Below are 27,205 nucleotides of genomic sequence, written 5' to 3' on the forward strand. Positions count from 1 at the left end.
TCTGATACCGATCACGGTTAGTACAAGATACAAGATACAAGAAACTTTATTTTACGTCGGATATGAAATTAACAAATAACATTAGCTTAAAGCTATTTCCCGACAAACGTATGATATAGTAATAACAAAAATAAAATGAAAAAATAAAACAGCTGTAAAAAGAAAGCAGTCATAAAAGAACAAGGGAAGTAACTCTGTAACAGTACATAAACATTACTGACCTTGTTACTCCCCTTAAAAGCTAAATTAAAGCATACATGCTGAAAAGAGGGATACTAAATCAAGCAAAAAAAAAAATTAGTTAATTACAAATAAGTAGATGACATTATGGGTATTGTGGCAAGTGTAAAAACAAAAACCCTATCTAAGTAAATGTCCCAAAAAACTACCGAAAGAAAGTTGTAGATTTGGGAAAAGGGCCTGGAGAGGTCATTTACTCCACCACATCCATATCTGTCATCTACCCTAGGAGAAAAGAAGCACACAAGTTAAAAACATAAAAAACAAAACAGACAACTTACAGTACATATTTACATAAAATTAACTAAACTAAGACATACTAAGAGAGGAGCACATATTTAATAATAGGCTTTTTAAGCACATGCAGATTATTACTAGGAAAAACTAAGCTAAATCTGTACCATGCAACTAAGAAAACAAAAAAAACAAAAAAATGAGGCATGAAGAGTATTATACAGAAGAAAGAAAAAAGAGAAAAAGTAAAACCTGTGGGAAAGCTGCTGATCTTGACCTAGGCCTAAAAACTGCCATAAAAGTAACTAAATAAAAAACTGATTAGCAAAAATAACACAAAAGTGTGACAGATAAGATGAGATTAAGAACAGATATCTCCTCAAATCAGATTTGCGAAGAACTGATCAGCAACTTTCTCGCAGAGAGTCATGTTTACATAAAATGTGATAACAGCAGCATTTTTTAAAACAAAAGCATGATAGAGAAAAAGCAAACAAAAAACAAGCAAGCAAAACAAAGCAAGCAGGACAACAGCACATACAATAAGCAAACATACAGCATACACTCACTGACACATGGCACATTTACATTTGGGGCCAGTCCAGGTGCGGACCAGTCTGACAAAGTCTTTGTACCTATCTATGGTTCTCATGTCATTTGGCAGACTGTTCCACACCCTGACGGCCTCAAACCTAAATGAGTTTCTTCCATACCTTGTTGTCCTTACTTGTGGCACTTCTAGAACATTTTCATACCTGAAATCATAATTAGAAGATTTTAATTTTACAATATTTTGCAGATATTCAGGCGAAAGATGGTGTATACATTTAAAAGTTTCGATGGCAATGGTTCGTAGTCTGTTTTAGATGTAATGTTGTTAAATTTACTTTGTTTAATAGAGTTTCATATGAAGAAGTAAAGTCATTATAGACAATCTTAAGAGCTCTAAATTGTATTTTTTCAAGTTTTTTCAGTGTTGGTTTTTGAACAAAAGTGCCAGATTAGAGGACAGTAATTAAAATTTGATCTAATAAAAGATTTAAAAATAATTAGTCTTGTATTTTCATTGAGAAATTTGCTCAGTCTCTGTAATACGTTAAGTTGTTTGGCGGCCTTTCTGCAGAGATTGGTAACCTGGGAGTCAAAATTTAGCTGAAAATCAAGATTGACTCCTAGTAGTTTAACCTCGTCTTCACATATTATTTCATTTTGACCTATGTTGAAGGATTTGACTGCTTTATTAGTTTTGTTTCCTATGCAAATGGACTGGAATTTTTCTGGATTAGCTTGCATTTGGTTTATATCGAACCAATCAATAAGGATTTGACTTTCAGATTCTAGAGTTTCTTTGAATACATCTAGATCCGTGTGTTGGAAAGAAAGGGTATTGTCATCTGCATAATTGTAAAGAGTTGACCTATGTACGAAATAGAATATATCATTTAAGAATATATTGAAGACCAAAGGCCCGAGGATTGATCCTTGAGGGACACCTTTAAGTATTTCATGCCATTCACTAGTAATTTTACCGAGTTTAACCCTTTGAGACCTATGTGAAAGGTAGTTTAGCATGAGTTTGCAGGCTTTCTCTGATAAACCATATGCCTCAAGTTTGAGGACTATAAGATTATGTGGTAAGCAGTCAAAGGCTTTGGATAAATCCATTAGTATGGCGCCTATATATTGATTTTCATCAAGGGATTTTTTCCAGTCTTCAACTAATTTTAACAAAGTTGTTTGGCAGCCATAGGATGACCTAAAAGCAGATAGATATGGATGGAAAATATTTTCAAAAAAGTCAGTTAATTGATCACTCATGATTCTTTCATATATTTTGGACATGGTGGGTAAGATGCTTACTGGCCTGTAAATTTTTTTCAATGAAGGGATCATCTTTTTTATAAATGGGTCTAACCTGGGCTTGTTTAAGTTTGGATGGGAATTGACCTTTGTCTATCATAGCGTTTGCTATTTCCTTAATTGGGTTTACAAGGCTGCTTTGACCTGCTTTTATGATTTTAGGTGGTATGGTATCCACACCCGTGGCCTTCTTACAGTCGAGTTTCTTGATGCAATTTCTCACTTTATTTTCTGTTATATGATTAAAATTAAAGTGCTCATTCTTACAATTGTTTAAGATGGCCTTGATACTAGGGTGTTCTTTATCTACCGGGGTTTTGTTATTTATCCCTATGTTTTGTGCAATATTTATGTAAAAAGAATTTAATTTTTCTGATACTATATTTTGATCTGATATTAAAGTGTTATTTTCCTGATTTTTAAGAATAATTGGATTATCGGACTTATTTTGTAGACTTTTGAGATAGGAAGGGTTTGATGGTTGGCCAGAAATCTTTTGATTTTGGTCCGCCATCGCACCTTTCCTTAAAATAGACTGATATGGATTCTCTTTTAAGTTTTGTTTTTAGATTTCTTAGGCGGGTGTATTCTTGCCAGTTAAGATTGGATCTATTCTTTGTATATGTATTTTTGGCATTTCTAGTTTTATATATAATTTTACGATATTTTGAGTTCATGTAGGGTGGGGGGTTTCGTCTAGGTATTTTTTCTTTTAGGGGGGCATGTTCATTAATTACTTCTTTGAGCATATACTCATGGGCCCAGTAGATATCGTCCATATCTTCAAAGATATGTGCAGTGTGGAATGGGGTTTGTGAGAGGTCATGATTAAAATTGTTTTCATCAAAATTTTTGTAACTCCTAAATGTGACTTTTTTCTTACTTTCTGTTTGACAATGCTCCTTTAATGATGTTGCAATAAAATTATGGCAATCGCTTAGTCCGCAGTTAAAATTGATAGTTTTACATAAAAGGTTTTTAGAGTTTGTTAAAATAACATCAATCAGAGTAGGTTCTTCATTTTTTGTGTAACAGGTGGGTTCTGATATAATATTCTCTAAGCTAAAACTGTCACAAATATTAATTAAAGGTTTACTTTTTTTAGCTCACCTGTCACAAAGTGACAAGGTGAGCTTTTGTGATCGCGCGGTGTCCGTCGTCCGTCGTCCGTCCGTGCGTCAGTGCGTCCGTGCGTCCGTGCGTCCGTAAACTTTTGCTTGTGACCACTCTAGAGGTCACATTTTTCATGGGATCTTTATGAAAGTTGGTCAGAATGTTCATCTTGATGATATCTAGGTCAAGTTCGAAACTGGGTCACGTGCCATCAAAAACTAGGTCAGTAGGTCTAAAAATAGAAAAACCTTGTGACCTCTCTAGAGGCCATATATTTCACAAGATCTTTATGAAAATTGGTCAGAATGTTCACCTTGATGATATCTAGGTCAAGTTCGAAACTGGGTCACGTGGGGTCAAAAACTAGGTCAGTAGGTCTAAAAATAGAAAAACCTTGTGACCTCTCTAGAGGCCATATTTTTCATGAGATCTTCATGAATATTGGTCAGAATGTTTATCTTGATGATATCTAGGTCAAGTTCGAAACTGGGTCACGTAGGGTCAAAAACTAGGTCATTAGGTCTAAAAATAGAAAAACCTTGTGACCTCTCTAGAGGCCATATTTCTCAATGCATCTTCATGAAAATTGGTCAGAATGTTCATCTTGATGATATCTAGGTCAGGTTCGAAACTGGGTCACGTGGGGTTAAAAACTAGGTCAGTAGATCTAAAAATAGAAAAACCTTGTGACCTCTCTAGAGGCCATATTTTTCATGAGATCTTCATGAATATTGGTCAGAATGTTCACCTTGATGATATCTAGGTCAAGTTCGAAACTGGGTCATGTGGGGTCAAAAACTAGGTCAGTAGATCTAAAAATAGAAAAACCTTGTGACCTCTCTAGTGGCCATATTTCTCAATGGATCTTCATGAAAATTGGTCAGAATGTTCACCTTGATGATATCTAGGTCAAGTTCGAAACTGGGTCATGTGCGGTCAAAAACTAGGTCGGTAGGTCTAAAAATAGAAAAACCTTGTGACCTCTCTGGAGGCGATATTTTTCAATGGATCTTCATGAATATTGGTCAGAATGTTTACCTTGAAGATATCTAGGTCAAGTTCGAAACTGGGTCATGTGGGGTTAAAAACTAGGTCAGTAGATCTAAAAATAGAAAAACCTTGTAACCTCTCTAGAGGCCATATTTTTCATGAGATCTTCATGAATATTGGTCAGAATGTACATCTTGATGATATCTAAGTCAGGTTCGAAACTTGGTCACGTGGGGTCAAAAACTAGGTCAATAGGTCTAAAAATAGAAAAAACCTTGTGACCTCTCTAGAGGCCATATTTCTCAATGGATCTTCATGAAAATTGGTGAGAATGTTCAGCTTGATGATATCTAGGTCAGGTTCGTAACTGGGTCATGTGCGGTCAAAAACTAGGTCAGTAGGTCGAAAAATAGAAAAACCTTGTGACCTCTCTAGAGGCCATATTTTTCACGAGATCTTCATGAAAATTGTTGAGAATGTTCACCTTGATGATATCTAGGTCAAGTTTAAAAGTGGGTCACGTGCCTTCAAAAACTAGGTCATTAGGTCAATTAATAGAAAAACCTTTTGACCTCTCTAGAGGCCATATTTTTCAATGGATCTTCATGAAAATTGGTCAGAATTTTTTATCTTGATGATATCTAGGTCACATGTGCTCAAAAACTAGGTCACTATGTCAAATAATAGAAATAACGATGTCATACTCAGTTGAACACTGGGTCATGTGGAGATAGGTGAGCGATTCAGGACCATCATGGTCCTCTTGTCTTTTTTCAATAGGTCGTAATTCAGGTCACCTAAACACATGAGATTTTCAAAATTAATAAACATTTTATCTAAGCAAGATGTCAATGCTATCTCAAATATGCTATTTTTAAGAGATGGGGGTCTATATACTGCTAGAATACCCCATTTACGTTTATTCATAGATAGTTCATAACACATGCACTCAATTTCATTGCATTCTAAGTCCTTTCTACGTTTAAATGGCAGATCTGATCGTACAAATGCCATTAGTCCGCCTCCATGGGCATTTCTGTCTCTTCGTTCCATTTTGTATCCTTCGGCATTGAATAAATTGTTATTAAAGCTGTCATCTATTTTGGTTTCAGAAATAATCAGTAAGTCTGTTAATTTATCTTCTAGAATTTGTTTAAGATCTTGAAATTTGTATCTAATACTGTTAATATTTATGTGGCTAAAGATTGGTCTTTTTCTGTTTTCATTTCGTACAGTTCTCAATTTATCAAAAATATCATACCTATGTTGTTCCGATTCATTAGAAATATTTAGTCTAAACTTCTTACCAACACTCAATGACGACTTAAAACCAAAACAGACATTTAAATACCACTTTTTTGGAGATCTAAGACCGACTGCCTTGCCAAAGGCATATAGCAGAAACAAAACCTTTTCTGTCTGTATGTTTATTCATAGTCGCCACCGAAAATCCATATGGGCCACTACTCCACAAGATTGTTAGTAATTTTATTTCCAGGATAGTGCAAGATAAGATGCTTCAATTCGAGAAGCTTCGCAGTTCTCATGCATGCTATGCAGTGTAAAGCATCCATACACTGGACCTTTTGATTTTAGTTTGAGAAGCAGGACTCAAAGTCATGACCCCAGAAACACTGTGTTTGCAAGTTCAGTTAATGTCCAATGTAATTAAGTAATGTGTGGCGTAGTAGCGTAGTGGTTCACACACTTCACTGCCAATCCAGCGGGTAAGGGTTCAAATATTGGTCTTGGCACTGAAAAATTCTGGGATGCTCTGACTGTCTTCTATCCAACTGGAGACCATTACTGGTTCTACCTAGGAAAGAGGGCTTTGCGTGATTTAAAGCTTTACATTGAGCCTATTCAAAAACATGTAAATCTGTCAGGGTAACACACCCTGATCCCTGAATCTGCCTGTCAAACAGCTGGTTTTAAGACGCCTGTCCATCCCAGTCATCAATCTTAACAACTATTCTGGAGCAAGACATAGAATATAATCTGGAAAGTAGATCCCTCGGAAGCACCGAAAAGTCTTACTTCTGTTTAATAGTAATATTAAATACTGGTCTGGGAAATTAACACTGTAGTCGAACCTGCCTTATTGGCCACCTGTGCCAAGCAACAATTTGTCTTAAGCAGCCAGTCAGCTAAGTACCCACATTGACCCTGTTGTAATTTTAACTTAAGCGGCCAGTCAGCTAAGTACCCACAATGACCCTGTTGCAATTTTAACTTAAGCAGCCAGTCAGCTAAGTACCCACAATGACCCTGTTGTAATTTCAACTTAAGCAGCCAGTCAGCTAAGTACCCACAATGACCCTGTTGTAATTTTAACTTAAGCAGCCAGTCAGCTAAGTACCCACAATGACCCTGTTGCAATTTTAACTTAAGCAGCCAGTCAGCTAAGTCCATATACCCACAATGACCCTGTTGCAATTTTAACTTAAGCAGCCAGTCAGCTAAGTACATGTACCCACAATGACCCTGTGCAATTTTAACTTAAGCAGCGAGTCAGCTAAGTACCCACAATGACCCTGTTGCAATTTTAACTTAAGCAGCCAGTCAGCTAAGTACATGTATCCACAATGACCCTGTTGCAATTTTAACTTAAGCAGCCAGTCAGCTAAGTACCCACAATGACCCTGTTGCAATTTTAACTTAAGCAGCCAGTCAGCTAAGTACATGTACCCACAATGACCCTGTTGCACTTTTAACTTAAGCAGCCAGTCAGCTAAGTACATGTACCCACAATGACCCTGTTGCAATTTTAACTTAAGCAGCCAGTCAGCTAAGTACCCACAATGACCCTGTTGTAATTTTAACTTAAGCAGCCAGTCAGCTAAGTACCCACAATGACCCTGTTGCGATTTTAACTTGAGCAGCCAGTCAGCTAAGTACCCACAATGACCCTGTTGCGATTTTAACTTAAGCAGCCACCTACCTTAAGCAACCAGACTGTGTCACTCCTTTTTCTGTCTGCTCAATACAGGTTTGACTGTATAAGAGCACAACTGCCTTAGTACATTTTATATTCCACACAAAAAAGAAGAAGACAAAGCTTAAGGAAGTATTATAATATTTTATTTTCTGCAAAGATATAAAGTGAACATAAGGTTTGAATGAACCTAACAATAAAATGAATAATGCATAATTATGTAGATGATACATACATGTATCTGCTAGTAAATAACCTAATAGTATCAAGTAAATTTATATACAGTCTGCACTTTAATATAATCACAGACATAAAAATTCCCATGTAATGAAACAAGAATGCTTACAGTTTTTGTATATCAATATACGTAACCATAGAATGGTTACAACAAATTACAATTACATATACACTGCATCTTTATTCATTGTCACAATGATAAAACTAATGAGTTGAAGTCTTAATATTTTCTATGTTTTGACTGCTTGAAATGTGGAACATCTCCAGCACCACTACAAAAATACAGACAATCGAAACACAGCTTAAGATTTCTCATTAAGGCTTCAATTTTCACCATAAATTTTGAAATCTATTTTCAGTATAATAGGTCATGTGACTTTTGTTTACCTCATTTTTAGTACAAGTACTTCAATATCAATTTTCAGTGCTGTTTTCATATGTATCCTTCGATCATCTGTTTTGACGCTCATGAGTTTTGAGGCCCTTATTTATTTTGCTGTCAAATAGGTATAAGTGACCTTTTATGATGCCAAATTACACTAGTTTGCAAAGCAGGCAATATTTTACCTTGCTCAAATAAAACATTAATGCATTCAACAGATTTACAGTAAGATTATATTATTTTTTCATACTTTGGTGTATTTTTATGTCTTTTTAATAATGCAAAAATCTCCAATCCTTTAAAAACCTAATTCTTACAGGAGCAACTGGTCAGGAATTCAGATCTTGGTTTTCTCTTTCCCTCAGCTATTTTTCAAAGTCACAAGACAGTTCTTTGATTGAAATTTTGAATAAATTTTAGATTTTTCACTCTCCTGTAGGCTATACACCTTGTATCATTTGAAAACATTAAATTAATTTAATTGAATATGGTTTTGCTGTTCTTTGTCAAATCTTGTTGTAAATAAAGAGGGTCATGTTTCTAATAGGTCTTCACTGAAAGTACCAAAGTTAGAGTTGTCAGAAAGGGTTATATATTTTTGTGTCCTCACTGTTTTGATAATGAATGACTGCTATTAACAATATGTAAAGTGAATAAAAAAGATCACATTTTACAAAGAAATAGTAAAAAAGTCACTTAAAAAGATAAATATTAATTTGTTTATTGTCCTTTTAAGTTTCAGGTCTCGACTGCATTCACATAGAATTATACCAGCCTAATATGATTTTGGCCATATAGGCTCCAGAAAAGTGAAGTTTTGGTTAAGAGAGCCAGCCAATCAAAAGGCGTCATTTCTCATGAGCCTTAAAAATATGGATGCCTCGATGGTCAGTCAGCAACAATACAAATATTGACACCTTTTTGCCCACAAAATTCACAAAACAGGAATAAAATAAAGGGAGACATGCCATAGTTTATAACAACACTATTTATTTGTTTAATTTATCTATATTACTAATGAAATACATGTTAGACTGCTTAAGGGCGTCAAAACTAATGACTCTAGGATATCCTTAATGAAGAGCTAAATATCTTCGGAACCTAGTCGGATTAGATGAAATTCAATTGGTAGAGTGCTCCACTTTCTTTCTTTTCGTATTGTTGGAATATATTAGATGGATACATTCATTATAATGCAGCAGTACACATTCAAAATGTGAATGAATAACACTGATACTCATTTTTACCTGACAAGAACATAATCCTGATTAAAGGTACCATCAAATATAAAGTTACAATAAAGCCCTGCAAAAGCGAACTACAATAAAGCAAAATCTCTGTTTCAAATATCCTAGTTATATCATTTAAGAGCCCTCACGAAAAATGAACACATTTAAACAAATACAAGACCCAAATTTCATATCTGTAAAAGTACTACTTATAATAAATTTACAGGTTTACGTGTATCAACAGTACTATGCATTAGGTTTAAAACAGCACCCACTTGATACATTTATAGCTAAAAGGCAGTATAATTGTTTAGTTCCACTAAAGAAACTGGAAGTTTTTTTTTAAATAAAACACTGCTACTGCATGACATTTATCACGAGTATAGCTCTACCTACACTATTTTATATATTTAGTAAAGTTAAATACATTTGATGAGGATTTTCAATGTTTGAATTACATATCTAAAAATGAAATATTTTAGTGAAAAATGAACATGGGATATCTTTAACACATTTGGATGTACTTGGTCTACTGAGGCTCTACTATATCAAGAATAAACATAAAACAGATAAAAAACAAGAGGACCATGATGGTCCTGAATCGCTCACCTCTTCCCACATGATCCAGTTTTGAGTATGACGTCGTTTTTTCTATTATTTGACATAGTGACCTAGTTTTTGAGCTCATGTGACCCAGTTTTGAACTTGACCTAGATATTATAAAGATAAAAATTCTGACCAATTTTCATGAAGATCCATTGAAAAATATGGTCTCTAGAGAGGTCACAAGGTTTTTCTATTATTTGACCTACTGACCTAGTTTTTTAAGGCACGTGACCCAGTTTCAAACTTGACCTAGATATCATCAAGGTGAACATTCTGACCAATTTTCATGAAGATCCATTCAAGGGTATGGCCTCTAGAGAGGTCACAAGGTTTTTCTATTTCAAGACCTACTGACCTAGTTTTTGATCGCAGTTGACCCAGTTTCAAACTTGACCTAGATATCATCAAGATAAACATTCAGACCAACTTTCATACAGATCCCATGAAAAATATGGCCTTTAGAGAGGTCACAACGTTTTTTCATTATTTGACCTACTGACCTACTTTTGAAGGCACGTGACCCACTTTCAAACTTGACCTAGATATCATCAAGGTGAACATTCTGACCAATTTTTATGAAGATCCATTCACAAGTATGGCCTCTAGAGAGGACACAAGGTTTTTCTATTTTTAGACCTACTGACCTAGTTTTTGACCGCACATGACCCTGTTTCGAATTTGACCTAGATATTATCAAGATGAACATTCAGACCAACTTTCATGAAGATCCATTGAAAAATATGGCCTTTAGAGAGGTCACAAGGTTTTTCTATTATTTGACCTACTGACCTAGTTTTTGACGGCACGTGACCCACTTTCAAATTTGACCTAGATATCATCAAGATGAACATTCAGACCAACTTTCATACAGATCCCATGGAAAATATGGCCTCTAGTTAGGTCACAAGGTTTCTCTATTATTTGACCTACTGACCTAGTTTTTGATGGCACGTGACCCACTTTCGAACTTGACTTAGATATCATCAAGGTGAACATAATGACAAATTTTCATGAAGATTTCATGAAATATATGGCCTCTAGAGAGGTCACAAGGTTTTTCTATTTTTAGACCTACTGACCTAGTTTTTGACCGCACGTGACCCAGTTTCGAACTTGACCTAGATATCATCAGGATGACCATTCAGACTAACTTTCACACAGATCCCATGAAAAATATGGCCTTTAGAGAGGTCACAAGGTTTTTCTATTATTTGACCTACTGACCTAGTTTTTGATGGCACGTGACCCAGTTTCGAACTTGACCTAGATATCATCAAGGTGAACGTTCTGACCAATTTTCATGAAGATCTTGTGAAATATATGGCCTCTAGAAAGGTCACAAGGTTTTTCTATTTTTAGACCTACTGACCTAGTTTTTGATGGCACGTGACCCAGTTGCGAACTTGACCTAGATATCATCAAGGTGAACATTCTGACCAATTTTCATGAAGATCTTGTGAAATATATGGCCTCTAGAAAGGTCACAAGGTTTTTCTATTTTTAGACCTACTGACCTAGTTTTTGATGGCACGTGACCCAGTTTCGAACTTGACCTAGATATCATCAAGATGAACATTCAGACCAACTTTCATACAGATCCCATGAAAAATATGGCCTTTAGAGAGGTCACAAGGTTTTTCTATTATTTGACCTACTGACCTAGTTTTTGAAGGCACGTGACCAAGTTTCGAACTTGACCTAGATATCATCAAGGTGAACGTTCTGACCAACTTTCATGAAGATCTTGTGAAATATATGGCCTCTAGTGAGGTCACAAGGTTTTTCTATTTTTAGACCTACTGACCTAGTTTTTGACCGCACGTGACCCAGTTTCGAACTTGACCTAGATATCATCAAGATGAACATTCTGACCAATTTTCATGAAGATCCATTGAAAATTATGGCCTCTAGAGAGGTCACAAGGTTTTTCTATTTTTAGACCTACTGACCTAGTTTTTGACGGCACGTGACCCAGTTTCAAACTTGACCTAGATATCATCAAGATGAACATTCTGACCAACTTTCATAAAGATCCCATGAAAAATGTGACCTCTAGAGTGGTCACAAGCAAAAGTTTACGGACGGACGGACGACGGACACCGCGCGATCACAAAAGCTCACCTTGTCACTTTGTGACAGGTGAGCTAAAAATATATTTACATTTTTACTACTCCACTCTATTGCTATTTGGTACAATGAAATGCATTTTTTACATTATTATGCAAAAGCAAAATCTATAGCTAATATATACAATAAGAAAATTCATTTACAGAATTAGAGAATTTACAGAATTTTTTAGGCAATAACAAAATGATAGAAGGCAATTAGCAACAAAATATCACAGATCTATGCTTTTTGTAGGGTTTATCAGACCTCTATAAGTATACTAACCCTTCCACTCCCATATTTCTGTAATGGGCACTCAAGCCTCACAATTTCTGAACCTTCCATAATCTTTCCTAGGGAGCCATATATTTTCAGTAGGGAATTTTATCATCTTTAACAAATTTGGGAAATATCCATTAATTTTCAAAGGGAATATTTCTGTACCCCAAGTTTCTGAAATGGACTTTAATATCTTACAAATTTGGAATTATCCATTTCCTTTCAAAGGGATTAAGAGTTGACAAACATGGCCGTGCATTCAGAATTAAAACCCCGAAACATAATACAATGTAAATGCAGAAACTTAAATAAACAATAATAATGTAATACAATCTAGTAAAATGAAAAATTTCTTAACTAAAACATGAACCGTTTTGCATACGACTTATTACAATACAACAATTAAAATTGTCCCATTTAAATTAAACGTACAGTCATCAGCCACCAAAAAGAAACTAAATAATGCAGAAAGTGTTAGAATATACTTTAATATCATCAACATAATTACCTCCCTTGATTTCTTGTCAATACCAAAAATTAAGTTTGTTCATACAACGACAACAACTTTTACTACCGGAGCACTAAAGTACCAAAAGCAGTAATATACTTAAATATGATACAGGTGTTCAAAGGATATAGATTATATTTTTAATGTCTGTAAAAATGCTAATGAAACGAAAGTCTTGTTTTTCTTCATACATGTATACATAATGGTTTTTTAAAGGTAAAAAACAAATAATATTCTATGATATCTGGGTTAGGTCACTTACAATAGTTTTAACACGTAAAGCATTTGCATAGGGCAAACAGCAAGCCTGTAGGGTTTACTTTCAAAAGGTAATTTTTACTAATGTGTTTAACTGTGAATAATGCACACCTTTTTATCCCCTGAATTCTTCCACCATGGGCCAGCGCAACTTGCTAGCTGATTATATAATGCATAATGCTCAAGACCTCTCAGAAACAATTTTATTACTGGATTTAAGAATTTGTTTTCATTTTTCAGATTGTTTTCTTTCTACAATATTTCAAAAATAGACCCCCCAAAAATGTCCCCCTAAAACAATTGGTAGAGAGCAGGTGTGTTTATTATACATGGGTGCACATTAAAACACAGGTAGTACAGTAACTTTAATGTTTAATTCTACATTAACCATTCGTAACATAGCAAGTGGCTCCTTGAATGTACACGATTGTACAAGATGTCAAATAATCTGTTAATCTCAGAAAAACAGCAAATATTATCTTAAGGCAATGATTTGACAATAAAAAGGAAAAAATGTCTTTAATAAATTCTGCATAAGCTTCCCAAACAGACACTGCAGCTACACTCAGGTAAAGAGTATACTGGTACATGTATAACAAACAAATAACCAGCTGATCAAAGCAAATGATGTATCAACACTGATAAATAGAAAAATGAACAAGAGGACCATGATGGTCCTGAATCGCTCACCTATCCCCACATGACCCAGTGTTGAACTGAGTATGACGTCGTTATTTCTATTATTTGAAAAAGTGACCTAGTTTTTGAGCACAGTGACCTAGTATCATCAAGATAAAAAATTCTGCCAATTTTCATGAAGATTCCATTGAAAAATATGGCCCTCTAGAGAGGTCACAAGGTTTTTTCTTTATTTGACCTAATGACCTATTTTTTGGGAAGGCAGGGTGACCCACTTTTAAATTTGACCTAGATTATCTTCAAGGTGAACTTTCTCACCAATTTTCATGAAGATTCTGTGAAAAATATGGCCTCTAGAGAGGTCACAAGGTTTTTCTATTTTTTGACCTCTGCCCTAGTTTTTGACCGCACATCCCCCAGTTACGAACCTGACCTAGATATCATCAAGCTGAACTTTTCTCAACATTTTCATGAAGATCCATTGAGAAATTGGCTCTAGAGAGGTCACAAGGTTTTTTCATTTTTAGACCTAATGACCTAGTTTTGACCCCACGTGACCCAGTTTCGAACTTGACCTAGATACATCAAGGTGAACATTTGCCCAAATATTCATGAAGATCTCATGAAAATATGGCCTCTAGAGAGGTCACAAGGTTTTTCTATTTTTTAGACCTATGACCTAGTTTTTGACCCACGTGACCCAGTTTCGAACTTGACCTAGATATCATCAAGGTGAACATTCTGCCCAATTTTCATGAAGATCTTGTGAAATATATGGCCTCTAGAGAGGTCACAAGGTTTTTCTATTTTTAGACCTATGACCTAGTTTTTGTGCCACGTGACCCAGTTTCGAACTTGACCTAGATATCATCAAGGTGAACCATTCTGACCAACTTTCATAAAGATCCCATGAAAAATGTGACCTCTAGAGGGGTTTCACAGCAAAGTTTTACGGCGGACGCACGCACGCAGCACGGACGGACGGACGCGGACGCCGCGCGATCACAAAAGCTCACCTTGTCACTTTGTGACAGGTGAGCTAAAAAAGGAATATCATGTTTAGACATTGAGCCATATGTAAATTCAAAATGCATTAAAACATTAAAATGCATTTTTTTTTTTTGTAATCAGACAATTTGTTATCAACTATCTTTAACAAATGGGCAATGTAAACCACTTGTTTACACAGCTACAATCAGGTAAACCAAGACAATTATTTTGGTTCCCTTTTTGGTAACAGAAAAACTATACAAATTCTTTCAAGCCAGCATTTTCCAGAGGCCCACAAAAGGTTCAGCCTCTAGGTCTTTTCATGCTTTTAGCAGCAATCCTGTATAGTTAAATCAAAACTAACCTTTGTAGTCAAATATTGTTTACCAATTCAGAAGTAAGGTGTCTTAACAATGAATTTGCATCGTATCTAAAATTTAATGTATAAAGATATTCAGTTTATTTATAGTTATACAAGTTATTATCTAACTAAGTTTTTCAATGTACTCTGAAATTTTTTAATTTTGCAGGCATAAAATTTCGTGGTTTCAGCATAAAATGTCTGTTCGAGGGGACATAAACTGCCCGATTAAAAACATTTTTGAGATGAAATTAAAAATGGAAATATCGTATTTGTTTGGATTGAATTTAATGCATTACTTCGCTTGGATCAAATTTCACGCACTAATGCAACCAAGAAATCCATGAAATTTAGTCCCATACAAATATTCTAATAATTTCTCAGTCCTGAACTTCAATAAATTTACTAAAGGATATTTAAAATATGAATCAATTTAAGGTAGCGCACCCATGTTGACAATCAACAATTTCTGTACAATTACTTATATATGTTCTATATATGATTTCGCAAACAAATTACAGATGGTCATTATGGGTGCAATACCTTAAATCAAAATACTTTGGAAGCTCAGCTGTATACCCGCGTTAAAGAATTTCAAAGGTGTATCTATACCAAACATTAAACAAATGTAACAGGCACGTATCAATGCCGCAATAACAAACAAACTCCTGTGTAGCTATTTAAAACACAAGTTAACGTAACACTTCCCCTAAATCTATCACATAATGCAGTCTTGACGATTTATTTCCATAATCTTTTCTAACAATGATTCACAGTAACGTCCACTATCACATTTCATAAAATCCTGTAACGAAAATACACCAACGCAACTATAACAAATCCAGGTTACGTATAAGGCAAACATCATTGTTCCAGAAAAATTCTGGAATTACCCGCAAATTTATCAAATAATATGGCATCCGTATGCAAAAAATATGCTAAAAGCTCCGTCTGCTGCAGCTAACATAAAGGGTTCAAGCCATACTGGACCCTGGCCCTGGCGTAGTTACAAGGTTAAACACAGACATTGATCCTCGCTGTGGCCCATCCATATCTTTTGTCAGGATCTGAAAAACAGATTGTATAAATATCTGATTTATTTTGTACAAACAAGTCAAGGTTGAAATGGCAAGATAAAGGGAATTTCGAATTATAGACAAAAACATAGAAATGTTACCCATTGCATTTCCATCTATAGATACAGAAATAAGGTATTATGTATATACTGGTAATGAAAAATATAGATTTGTAGTAATTTTGAAATTCAATATAAACATATCAAACTGTAAAGGTAAAATGTATAATTATTAGGAGCAAACAAGAGCTGTCACTAATGGTGACAAATGCCCCTGCAGCACCTTGACCTTTGACCTTGACCTTTGACCTGGTGACCCCAAAGTCAGTAAGGGTCGTGCACTCAATAAGTACTATCAGCATGTGAAGTTTGAAGGTCCTGGGTGCAGTGGTTCGCGAGTAAAGTGCCTTCATGCAAAAAGTTAACGTTGTGATGAACGGACAGACAGTTGAAAACTGATATGCCTCCCTTCGGGGGCATAAAAAATTATTTTGACTTATCAGTGTGCACAGAGTTATTAAATTCATCTCTAAAATACAAACTGCAAAATCATTAATAATCAAGGGGGCGGGAGTGCTAATTTTTCAATGATTTTGTGCTAGGATCAATACCACCAGCAATTATCCTACAAGATTAACATTCCTATGAGCAAGATCAGTGTGTCTACTGGCAGATAGACAAACTGACCTACATGCTCAAAGCAACATATTCTATCTTTCTCAAAATGGGCATAGAAAGTTGACCTTATTTACAAACCCTTATATTCCTACTTGTAACAAACCCTTATATTCCTACTTGGAAAGATTACAAAGTCTGTATAGTCAAACTTTGTTCGCTTTTACTCAGATAATTAGAAAACGATCCTTCGCTCAGACTCATCCTCAGGTCCCGACAAAATCCCTGTATAGTGTATATTGTTCAATAACTCAAACAAATTTTACCAGTCCTGTTGAGTTCGAGCAAACTAAGTTTGACAGTAGTTACAACAAAAAGAGCATAAAAGATTAAAAGTCTAGAGAAGTTAGTGTCTATCAACCTTTGATACGGATACATGTAAGAAAAATTAATAAAGATACACCTAGTAATGAAATAGAATGACAATGTATGCTATCCTACATCTACACAGTAATAACCTAAACAAGAGGGTCATGATGACCCTGCATCGCTCACCAGAGTAATATGAGATACAAACTTCAAATGTCAAACTGATGATTTTTAGAAAATTTTTGGAAGATTTTCCTATGTACAATCAAGTAACCCCTGGGGCGGGGCCAATTTTACCCCGGGGGTCATTATTTGAACAAAGTTTGTAGAAGTCTACTAGGAAATGTTACATATCAAATATCTAAGATCTAGGCCTTCTGGTTTATTTTTAGCAAATTTACGAAGATTTCCCTATGTACAATCAAGTAACCCCTGGGGCTTGATCAATTTGACACTGGGGGGGGGGGGGGGGGGGGTCAAGATTTGAACAACTTTTGAAGAGGTCCACTAGGCAATGCTACATGTCAAATATCTAAGCTCTAGGCCTTTGGTTTATTTTTAGAAAATTTTAAAGATTTTTCTATGTCAATCAAGTAACCCCATGGGGGCGGGGTAAATTTTGACCCCAGGGGTCATGATTTAAACAAATTTTTTTAGAAGTCTACTGGGCAATGCTACAAGTCAAATATCTAAGATCTAGGCCTTCTGGTTTATTTTTAGCAAATTTTGAAGATTTTCCTATGTAAATCAAGTGCCCCCCGGGGCGGGTTAATTTTGACCCCGGGGGTCAAGATTTGAACGATTTTTTTAGAGGTCCACTAGGCAATGCTACATGTAAAATATCTAAGCTTTTAGGCTTCTGGTTTATTTTTAGAATTTTTTTTAAAATTTTCCTATGTAAAATCAAGTGACCCCTGGGGCGGGGTCAATTTTGACCCCGGGGGTCATGATTTGAACAAATTTTGTAGAGGTCCACTATGCAATGCTACATGTCAAATATCTAAGATCTAGGCCTTCTGGTTTATTTTTAGAAAATTTTGAAGATTTTTCTATGTACAATCAAGAAACCCCATGGGGCGGGTCAATTTGACCCCAGGGGTCATGATTTGAACAAATTTTGTAAAAGTCTACTAGGCAATGCTACAAGTCAAATATCTAAGCTCTAGGCCTTCTGGTTTATTTTTAAAAAAATTTTTAAAGATTTTCCTATGTAAATCAAGTGCCCGGGGTGGGGTCAATTTTGACCCGGGGTCATAATTTTAACAACTTTAGTAGGGTCCACTAGGCAATGCTACATGTAAAATATCAAGCTCTAGGTTTCGGGTTTTTGAGAAAAAGATTTTTAAAGTTTTTCCCTATGTAAAATAAGTGACCCCTGGGGCGGGGTCAATTTTGACCCGGGTCATGATTTGAACAAATTTGGTAGAGGTCCACTAGGTAATGCTTCACACCAAATATCTAAGCTCTAGATCTTCTGGTTTTTGAGAAGATGATTTTTAAAGTTTTTCCTTTCTGTTGCCATGGCAACCAGAGTTCTGCATGGAATTCAATTCTTTGAACAATTTTTGTAGAGCTTCACCCAAGAATATTCCTGTGAAGTTTGGATGAAATTGGCCTAGCAGTTTATGAGGAGATGTTGTTTAAAGTAAAAGTTTACCAAAGACGGACGCTGGAAAACGGACCCCGGACGGTGACTGATCAGAATAGCTCACCCTGAGCCTTTGGCTCTGGTGAACAAAAAAGGTTTTAGAAAGCTGGAGAATTTAATGTCCCCTATAAATGATACAAATTAATGTTGTACCTCTATAGTGGTTGTAAATTAATGGTGTTCCCAACAATTGTTATAAATTATTGATGTTTCCCTATAACTTTTAATAATTTACAATGTTCCTCAGTCTATATTATTTGTTAAAAATTAACTAGAATTATCCAAGCAGCCAGGCGTAGATGTACAGTTTCTTTTTACACTCACTCTAATGAAATTTAGGCATAGAGAACAAAAATAAATTTGTACGTTATGAAAGACCAAGATACATATTTTAGTTGTGGATGAATCCCAATAAGACAATGACATCAGTTCACTGAATCATGTATCATATTTTTTTTTTTTATTTGAAGTTTAAACAAATAACAAAACTAATGATATTTTTGCAAACACTTCAAAACTCTCACAAACATTCAAGAACCAAAACAAACACTAAGTCTTACTGATTTAATTAATTTATTTAGCACTCAATCAAACAAAACCTATCCATAAACTAGGAACAGTAACTTGCACTATGCAGTTTCTAGATAATATCAACCAAGGTTAACCAATCTTAGTACTGTAAACAGGGTTGTTAATAATTACTTGCAATAGTAATGCATTAAATTAGCATTACTTGGAAAAAGATGGCATTAAATTAGCATTAGCATTACTCATTTTTATCAAAATAATGCATTAAATTAGCATTACATAGGGTGCATTAGCATTAGCATTACCATTACTTTTTGAGAATCATTGCATGTTATTATCACATACAGTGTTTTTCATTATATCATTTTAGTTTACCTAGGTCTAGGTCGTCTACATGAATAGTTAAATACGTGTATGACTTCCTTGTATTATATCTGATTTTTTTCTTTTACCATTACTTTATAAAAAATAATAAAAAACAAGAGGGCCATGATGGCCCTATATCGCTCACCTGTTATCATTGCACTTGAGGACAAGAAGATCCTCAGAAAAAATATCTAAGTCCAAAGGCCAGTAACAACAAAGGGAAGAAATTTAACCAGAAAGAAAAACAAAATTCTTACAAGGTACAGATATGTCAAAATACACCTACAAATTGGAGGTACCATCCATGTTGTACCACAGAAAAGTGGTCTCGGTTTTTCCCTACGGCCAATAATAAAAAAGTTACTAAACAAGAGGGCCAAGATGGCCCTAGGTCGCTCACCTAAGAAACACACCATTACAGTGTAAAACATGTTTGACCTAGTGATTTTATGGAAACAAATATTCTGACCAATTTTCATTAAGATTGGACCAAAAAATTGGTCTCTTGCGATAAAACAAGCATTTTCTTAGATATGACCTAGTTTTTGACCCTAGATGACCAATGTTCAAACTCGACCTAGATTTTATCAAGGCAATCATTCTGACCAAAATTCATAAAGATCAATTGAAAAATACAGCCTCTATCACACACACAAGTTTTTCCTTTGATTTGACCAAGTGACCTAGTTTTTGACCTCAGATGACCCATATTCAAATTCGACCTAGATTTCATTAAGGCAATCATCCTGACCAAATTTCATAAAAATCAATTGAAAAAAAACAGTCTCTATCGCATACACAAGATTTTTCTTTAATTTGACCTAGTGACCTAGTTTTTGACCTCAGATAACCCATATTCAAACTCGACCTAGATTTCATCAAGGCAATCACTCTGACCAAATTTCAAGAAGATCAACTGAAAACTACATCCTCTATTGCATACACAATGTTTTTCTTCGATTTGACCTAGTGACCTAGTTTTTGACCCCAGATGACCCATTTTCGAACTCGGCTTAGATTTCATCAAGGCAATCATTCTGACCAATATTCATGAAGATCAGTTGAAAAATACAGCCTCTGTCGCATACACAAGGTTTTTCTTTGATTTAACCTAGTGACCTAGTTTTTGACCTGAGATGACCCATTTTCGAACTCGGCCTAGATTTCATCAAGATAATCATTCTGACCAAAATTCATGAAGAATAATTGAAAAATACAGCCTCTATCGCATACACAAGGTTTTTCTTTGATTTGACCTAGTGACCTAGTTTTTGACCCGAGATGACCCATTTTCGAACGCGGCCTAGATTTCATCAAGGCAATCATTCTCACCAATATTCATGAAGATCAATTGAAAAATACAGCCTCTATCGCATACACAAGGTTTTTCTTTGATTTGACCTAGTGACCTAGTTTTTGACCCGAGATGACCCATTTTCGAACGCGGCCTAGATTTCATCAAGGCAATCATTCTGACCAATATTCATGAAAAATAATTGAAAAATACAGCCTCTATCGCATACACAAGATTTTTCTTTGATTTGACCTCGTGACCTAGTTTTTGACCCGAGATGACCCATTTTCGAACTCGGCCTAGATTTCATCAAGGCAATCATTCTGACAAATATTCATGAAGATCAATTGAAAAATACAGCCTCTATCGCATACACAAGGTTTTTCTTTGATTTGACCTAGTGACCTAGTTTTTGACCCGAGATGACCCATTTTCGAACTCGGCCTAGATTTCATCAAGGTTATCATTCTGACCAATATTCATGAAGATTAATTGAAAAATACAGCCTCTATCGCATACACAAGGTTTTTCTTTGATTTGACCTAGTGACCTAGTTTTTGACCCGAGATGACCCATTTTCGAACTCGGCCTAGATTTCATCAAGGTTATCATTCTGACCAATATTCATGAAGATTAATTGAAAAATACAGCCTCTATCGCATACACAAGCTAAATGTTGACAGACGACAGACGACAGACGACGGACGATGGACGCCGGACATCGAGCGATCAGAAAAACTCACCTGAGCATTGCTCAGGTGAGCTAAAAAGCTATTTATAGTAACATAAAAGGGAAGTAATTAAAAAAAAATTATTGTAAGTGAAGAAAAGAAGGATCTGCCAAATAAATCTGTTGACATAAATGAAATTTCAGATCAGTATCTTCATTAGTTACGGTGATATACCCATTTTAATTTGAAATAAAGGGAGGTAATTTGACATAAAATCAGTTCATAGTTATCTACCCTGATTGGCTCAGTCCAACTAATGACAATAATGAAATTTCAAATAAGTACTATTCGTACTTACTGATATAAATCCATTTTGATTACAATCAGGGGAGGTAATCAGATATAAAATAACTCTGAACCTACGCTTGGATCTGATTTGTCATGGAATCCAAGAATTATTGTTGTTGAAGTTATTTTGGAAGATTGTATCAAATAAAACACCATAAATGAAGTCTCTATATGGCTGCAAAAGCCAAAATAGCCAATTTTGGACATTTAAGGGGCCATAACTCTGGAATCCATGAAGAAATCTGGCCAGTTCAAGAAAGGAACCAAGATCTTGTGGTGATACAAGTTGTGTGCAAGTTTGGTTAAAATCGGATCATAAATGAAGCTGCTATTGTGCAGACAAGGTCAAAATAGCTAATTTTGGCCCTTTCAGAGGCCATAACTCTGGAACCCATAATGGGATCTGGCCAGTTCAAGAAAGGAACCGAGATCTTATGGTGATACAAGTTGTGTGCTAGTTTGGTAAAAATCAAATCATAAATAAAGCTGCTACTGTGCAGACAAGGTCAAAATAGCTAATTCTAGCCCTTTCAGGGGCCACAACTCTGGAACCCATAATGGAATCTGGCCAGTTCAAGAAAGGAACCAAGATCTTATGGTGATACAAGTTGTATGCCAGTTTGGTTAAAATCAAATCATAAATGAAGCTGCTATTGTGCAGACAAGGTCAAAATAGCTAATTTTGGCCCTTTCAGGGGCCATTACTCTGGAACCCATTATGGAATCTGGCCAGTTCAAGAAAGGAACCAAGATCTTATGGTGATACAAGTTGTGTGCCAGTTTGGTAAAAATCAAATCATAGATAAAGTTGCTATTGTGCAGACAAGGTCAAAATAGCTAATTTTGGCCCTTTCAGGGGCCATAACTCTGGAGCCCATAATGGGATCTGGCCAGTTCAAGAAAGGAACTGAGATCTTATGGTGATACAAGTTGTGTGCAAGTTTGGTTAAAATAAAATCATAAATGAAACCTCTATTGTGCAGACAAGAAATTGTGGACTGACGACGGACGGACGGACGACGGACGAAGGGCGATCACAAAAGCTCACCCTGTCACTATGTGACAGGTGAGCTAAAAATAAAAATACCTAATGTTGGAAGTACAGCATGCATGAGCATTTAAATTGTTAGAGAAAGTCAAGTACCTGTTTAATGGCTCCCTAACAGCCTAATTTAACATGACAGTCATGTAAAAGCTAGCTGCCTTAAACAGGTCTTAAACATCACTATCAGTGGCATAGTGTTAATTGATAAAAAGGTGTCAAAAGATAATAGATTCTGTTTGATATTTTGGGTGACATATCTAATTATGTCACATTTCTATGGCTATTATAAATATGCACCTTGGAGTTGTCCAAGGTTTTAAATGTATTTTTCAAAATCTTTCAGGTGTACATTGAACAAAAGGCAATTATATCATCAGACAGTTTATTAAAATCAAACAAAAATCTATTAGAGAACTGCTATAACCTGTATAAATAGCAGCATACATGTGTATTATTTTTTTTCCAGTGATACAAAAAATAATGCCTAAGTAATGCTAAGTATTAGCATTAGCATTACTTACTTTGGCATTAAATTAGCATTATTTTCAATGCTAAAATTGTGGCATTAATCATTACTTGGCATTATTTGAAAATTTTCAATGCTAAAATTGTGGCATTAATCATTACTTGGCATTATTTGAAAAAAATAATGCATTACTAATGCATTACCATTAGCATTAGCATTACTACAACCCTGACTGTAAATCACTTTATATTAGCGTGATCTTTATTTTGCGAATTCCGGCACCCTGAATTATTTCGCGGATTTATGAATTCGCGACGGAAGGGTCAGGAATTTAAATTCACGAAGGTTCTTATCTTATATTAGCGAAATTTCAATTCCGGAAGTCATGATTATATATTAATGCCCATTTTTCAGTACCGTGCCGAATTTTAGCATGCCAAAGACTCGTTAAACACATTATCCGTATTTCGTATTAGCAATCGGTTACTTTATTCACACATACTGAAATAATTGAGCCTTTAAATCTTTTATTCAATTTACTGGCGATTATTCTTATTACACTTCATACCTGATAAAATGTTCAAAGTTTGTTACAGCCATTTCATAAATAATTAACATACAAGTATAATAATACAATGGTGTGATAAATTGTCCGCTAATCCCTTTTGTTGTCTAAACAAAATGTGTAAAAATATCAGGTTTGTTGAGAAGATAAGGGATGATATGGATCTTCCCCTCGGGCAACACGCGCTCTGCTTGTTTGACACATACGAAGTGCATCAAGGAGATGCTCTCCGCTAAAAACTGCCAGCTGCATGTAAATCTAACCTTAAGCAGTATATTCTACATGAATTATTCATAATATATTGAAATGTGAAATTAATTGAAATTCATTCAATAAACATCGATGTATAGGCGACTAGAATTGATTGCTGCACTTGACTGTATTTTGGGCATTTTTTCGGATATGTCTGTATGTTAAAGAAGGATATTTACGCGGATTCATGATTTCGCGATGCATCCGATTCGCGAAAATTAGCGAAAATTGAAACACCGCGAATAATACCGGAATTACAGTATTGAACTTCGAGTTAACAAGTTACCCTGTCTTAGAACTGAACTTAGAGTCATCTTCTCAACCAACTTTAGTATTGAGCTTCCGGATAACAGGCTAACCAGTCTTAAAATTTAGCTTCGGATTAACAGGTCAACCAGCCTTAGTACTGAGCTTCAATACATCATGTTAACCAATATTAGTATCAAGCAATCATTTAACAGGTTAACCAGTCTTAGTATTCAGCTTCTGTTCAACAAGTTAACCATTCTTAATATTGAGCTTCGAGTCAACAAGTTAACCAATTTTAGTATTGAGCTTCTGGTTAAACAATCTTAGTATTGAGCTTAGAGTCAACATGTTATGCAGTTTTAGTATTGAGCTTAGAGTCAACAATTTAAGAATTCTTAGTACTTAGCCTTGAAGTTGAGTCAACAGGTCAAGCAACTTTAGTATTGAGCTTACCATCAACCAATCTTAGTATTGAGCTTTGGATCAACATGTTAAGCAGTCTTAGTATTGAGCTTAGAGTCAACAGAATAAGCAGTCTTAGTACTTAGCCTTGAGTCAACAGGTCAACCAATTTTAGTATTGAGCTTTAAGTTGACATGTTGATCACTCACAGTTTTGAACTTTGGGTGAACAGGTTAACCACTTAAAGTATTGAGCTACTAGTCAACAGACTGTGAACTTCATGGATGTAGTCAAACTGGGGTTATACTTTATGGTAAGACTACACTTTTTGGATTTTATCTGTTTTAGTAAAGAGCATAAGTAAGTGTGGACTGGTAAGTTACTCTTTCTTTTAAAATACAAATTTGTGTTCCACAAGAAACTGGCAACTTCTACACAAGCAATGTAAGTCACAACTTAAAATGTCAACAACAGAAAAATCAAACTTACAATTCCTTTATCTGCTCTTAAAATGTCAGGTAGGTCAATAGATATTTACAGATGCTTAAGTCTATAATACCCACGGTGTTATATTAAAAGGGCAGAAAATTAGTAAGATATTTCAGATCAGTATCGTTTATAGTCAGCACTGGTTTTGGCTGAACTATGTGTGCACAGCTATTAGCCAATCAATGAGCAAATTTCAGCAGGGTATATATCAGAAGTAATTTTTTTGAGGAACAAAATTTACTTTCAATTTTTTTTATAGGACTGTGCACTATATACCCAGAAAAGGTTCTAAGTCCTTACTAAAAAAAAAAAAAATTCAAACTGGGATACTAGATCAGTATCAAACTATGTTCACATGTTACTGACTGGGATACTAGATCAGTATCAAACAATGTTCACATGTTACTGAGGTGTTTAAGGAAGCACAGCAAGAAAGATATAATATTACCTATCAGCAGCATGTCTAAATAAATACACAATAAAATCATACAGTCAATCCTGTCAGAAATGCTTAGCAGGTTATTTGAGCCGTGCCATGAGAAAACCAACACAGTGGGTTTTCGACCAGCATGGATCCAGACCAGCCTGCGCATCCGCACAGTCTGGTCAGGATCCATGCTGTTTGCTAACAGTTTCTCCAATTCCAATAGGCTTTGAAAGCGAACAGCATGGATCCTGGCCAGACTGCGCGGATGCGCAGGCTGGTCTGAATCCATGCTGGTTGCAAACCCACTATGTTGGTTTTCTCATGGCATGGCTCATTTGTCATTTCATATTATTGTGAAATCAATTAATTTTGTGGGTTAAAAATTTCATAGTTTGGGCCAAAACAGTCTGTTTCATTGGGATATTAAGTTTTGGATTTCCATTTACCAAGTCAAAAGAATGGGGACTTATGTTGTTATCATTTTGTGGATTGAGGCAACAAAGAAATCCATGAAAATTAGTTCCAAGTGAATAGCAATGTTTTTCATGTTTTTGGTTATACTCTGTTTTTCAACAGTATTTCAGTTATGTAACGGCGGGCAGTTAACCTAACCAGTGTTCCTGGATTCTGTACCAGTACAAACCTGTCCTCCGCAAGTAACTGCCAACTTCCCAACATGAATTAAAGGTGGAGGACAAATAATTTCAGACACAATGTCTATTATCAAATCGTCATGGAGAACATAAATTATGCCTTGCCCGAGGATCGGACTCAGGACCCCACAATCTTTAAAACAGCACTCTCCTTATTGAGCTAAGCGAGCGGGTAATGATATTACAGTATAAAACCTCATGACTACCACTATTCTTCACTTTTATCAATGACAAAATTAATTTGATAAATAAGCTGTAAATTTCTCATCCTTGCAAAACTGTTGCGGCTTATTTTACACTGTACCATTAAGCTGGGGAGGCATATACACCTGAAATTTACTAGCAAGCGAATTCTGACTGGTATACGGGCTACAGTAAAACTGCCCAAATAGCTTAGCCCCTGGCATCATAATTTCACTACAGTTGACTTATATCTATAAAAATGGTTCCATTCATCTGCACTAAATATCGTATCATACTGTGAAAACATGCAACAACAAAACAACATTATTTCTGATGTTTTACAGTGTGGCAGGTTTTGCAGACTGCAATGTATACTGATTATGGTAAATTGTAAGATAATGTGAAACCGAAGATCTGATTGCTAATGAATTTGGAATATTACAAGTGTATGTGACTAATTGTTACTAATAGTGTATATAACTGCCCCAATCCTGTATAACTGGCCCAATCCTGTGTAACTGCCCCAATCCTGTGTATATGAGTTTGGTAAATTACAGGAGACTATAACTATCTGTAGTATATAGCCACAAACT

The 27,205-nt window shown here is 35.3% G+C and overlaps 1 protein-coding gene across 21 annotated transcripts in view; it reads right to left on the bottom strand.

Moving 5' to 3' along the window:
* Window positions 1-14,631: 14,631 nt before the first annotated feature.
* The window catches only part of LOC123554604 (dedicator of cytokinesis protein 9-like), a 132,434-nt gene continuing 119,860 nt past the window's right edge, over window positions 14,632-27,205 (bottom strand). For all 21 annotated transcript variants that reach the window (XM_053548003.1, XM_053548007.1, XM_053548006.1 and 18 more), the window contains one exon: window positions 14,632-16,034. In XM_053548003.1, the coding sequence (XP_053403978.1) occupies window positions 15,942-16,034 (93 nt within the window). In that variant the 3' untranslated portion in view covers window positions 14,632-15,941. The remainder of the gene's footprint in view (window positions 16,035-27,205) is intronic.

This window comes from Mercenaria mercenaria, chromosome 7, assembly GCF_021730395.1.
Source record: "Mercenaria mercenaria strain notata chromosome 7, MADL_Memer_1, whole genome shotgun sequence".
Classification (NCBI taxonomy): domain Eukaryota; kingdom Metazoa; phylum Mollusca; class Bivalvia; order Venerida; family Veneridae; genus Mercenaria; species Mercenaria mercenaria.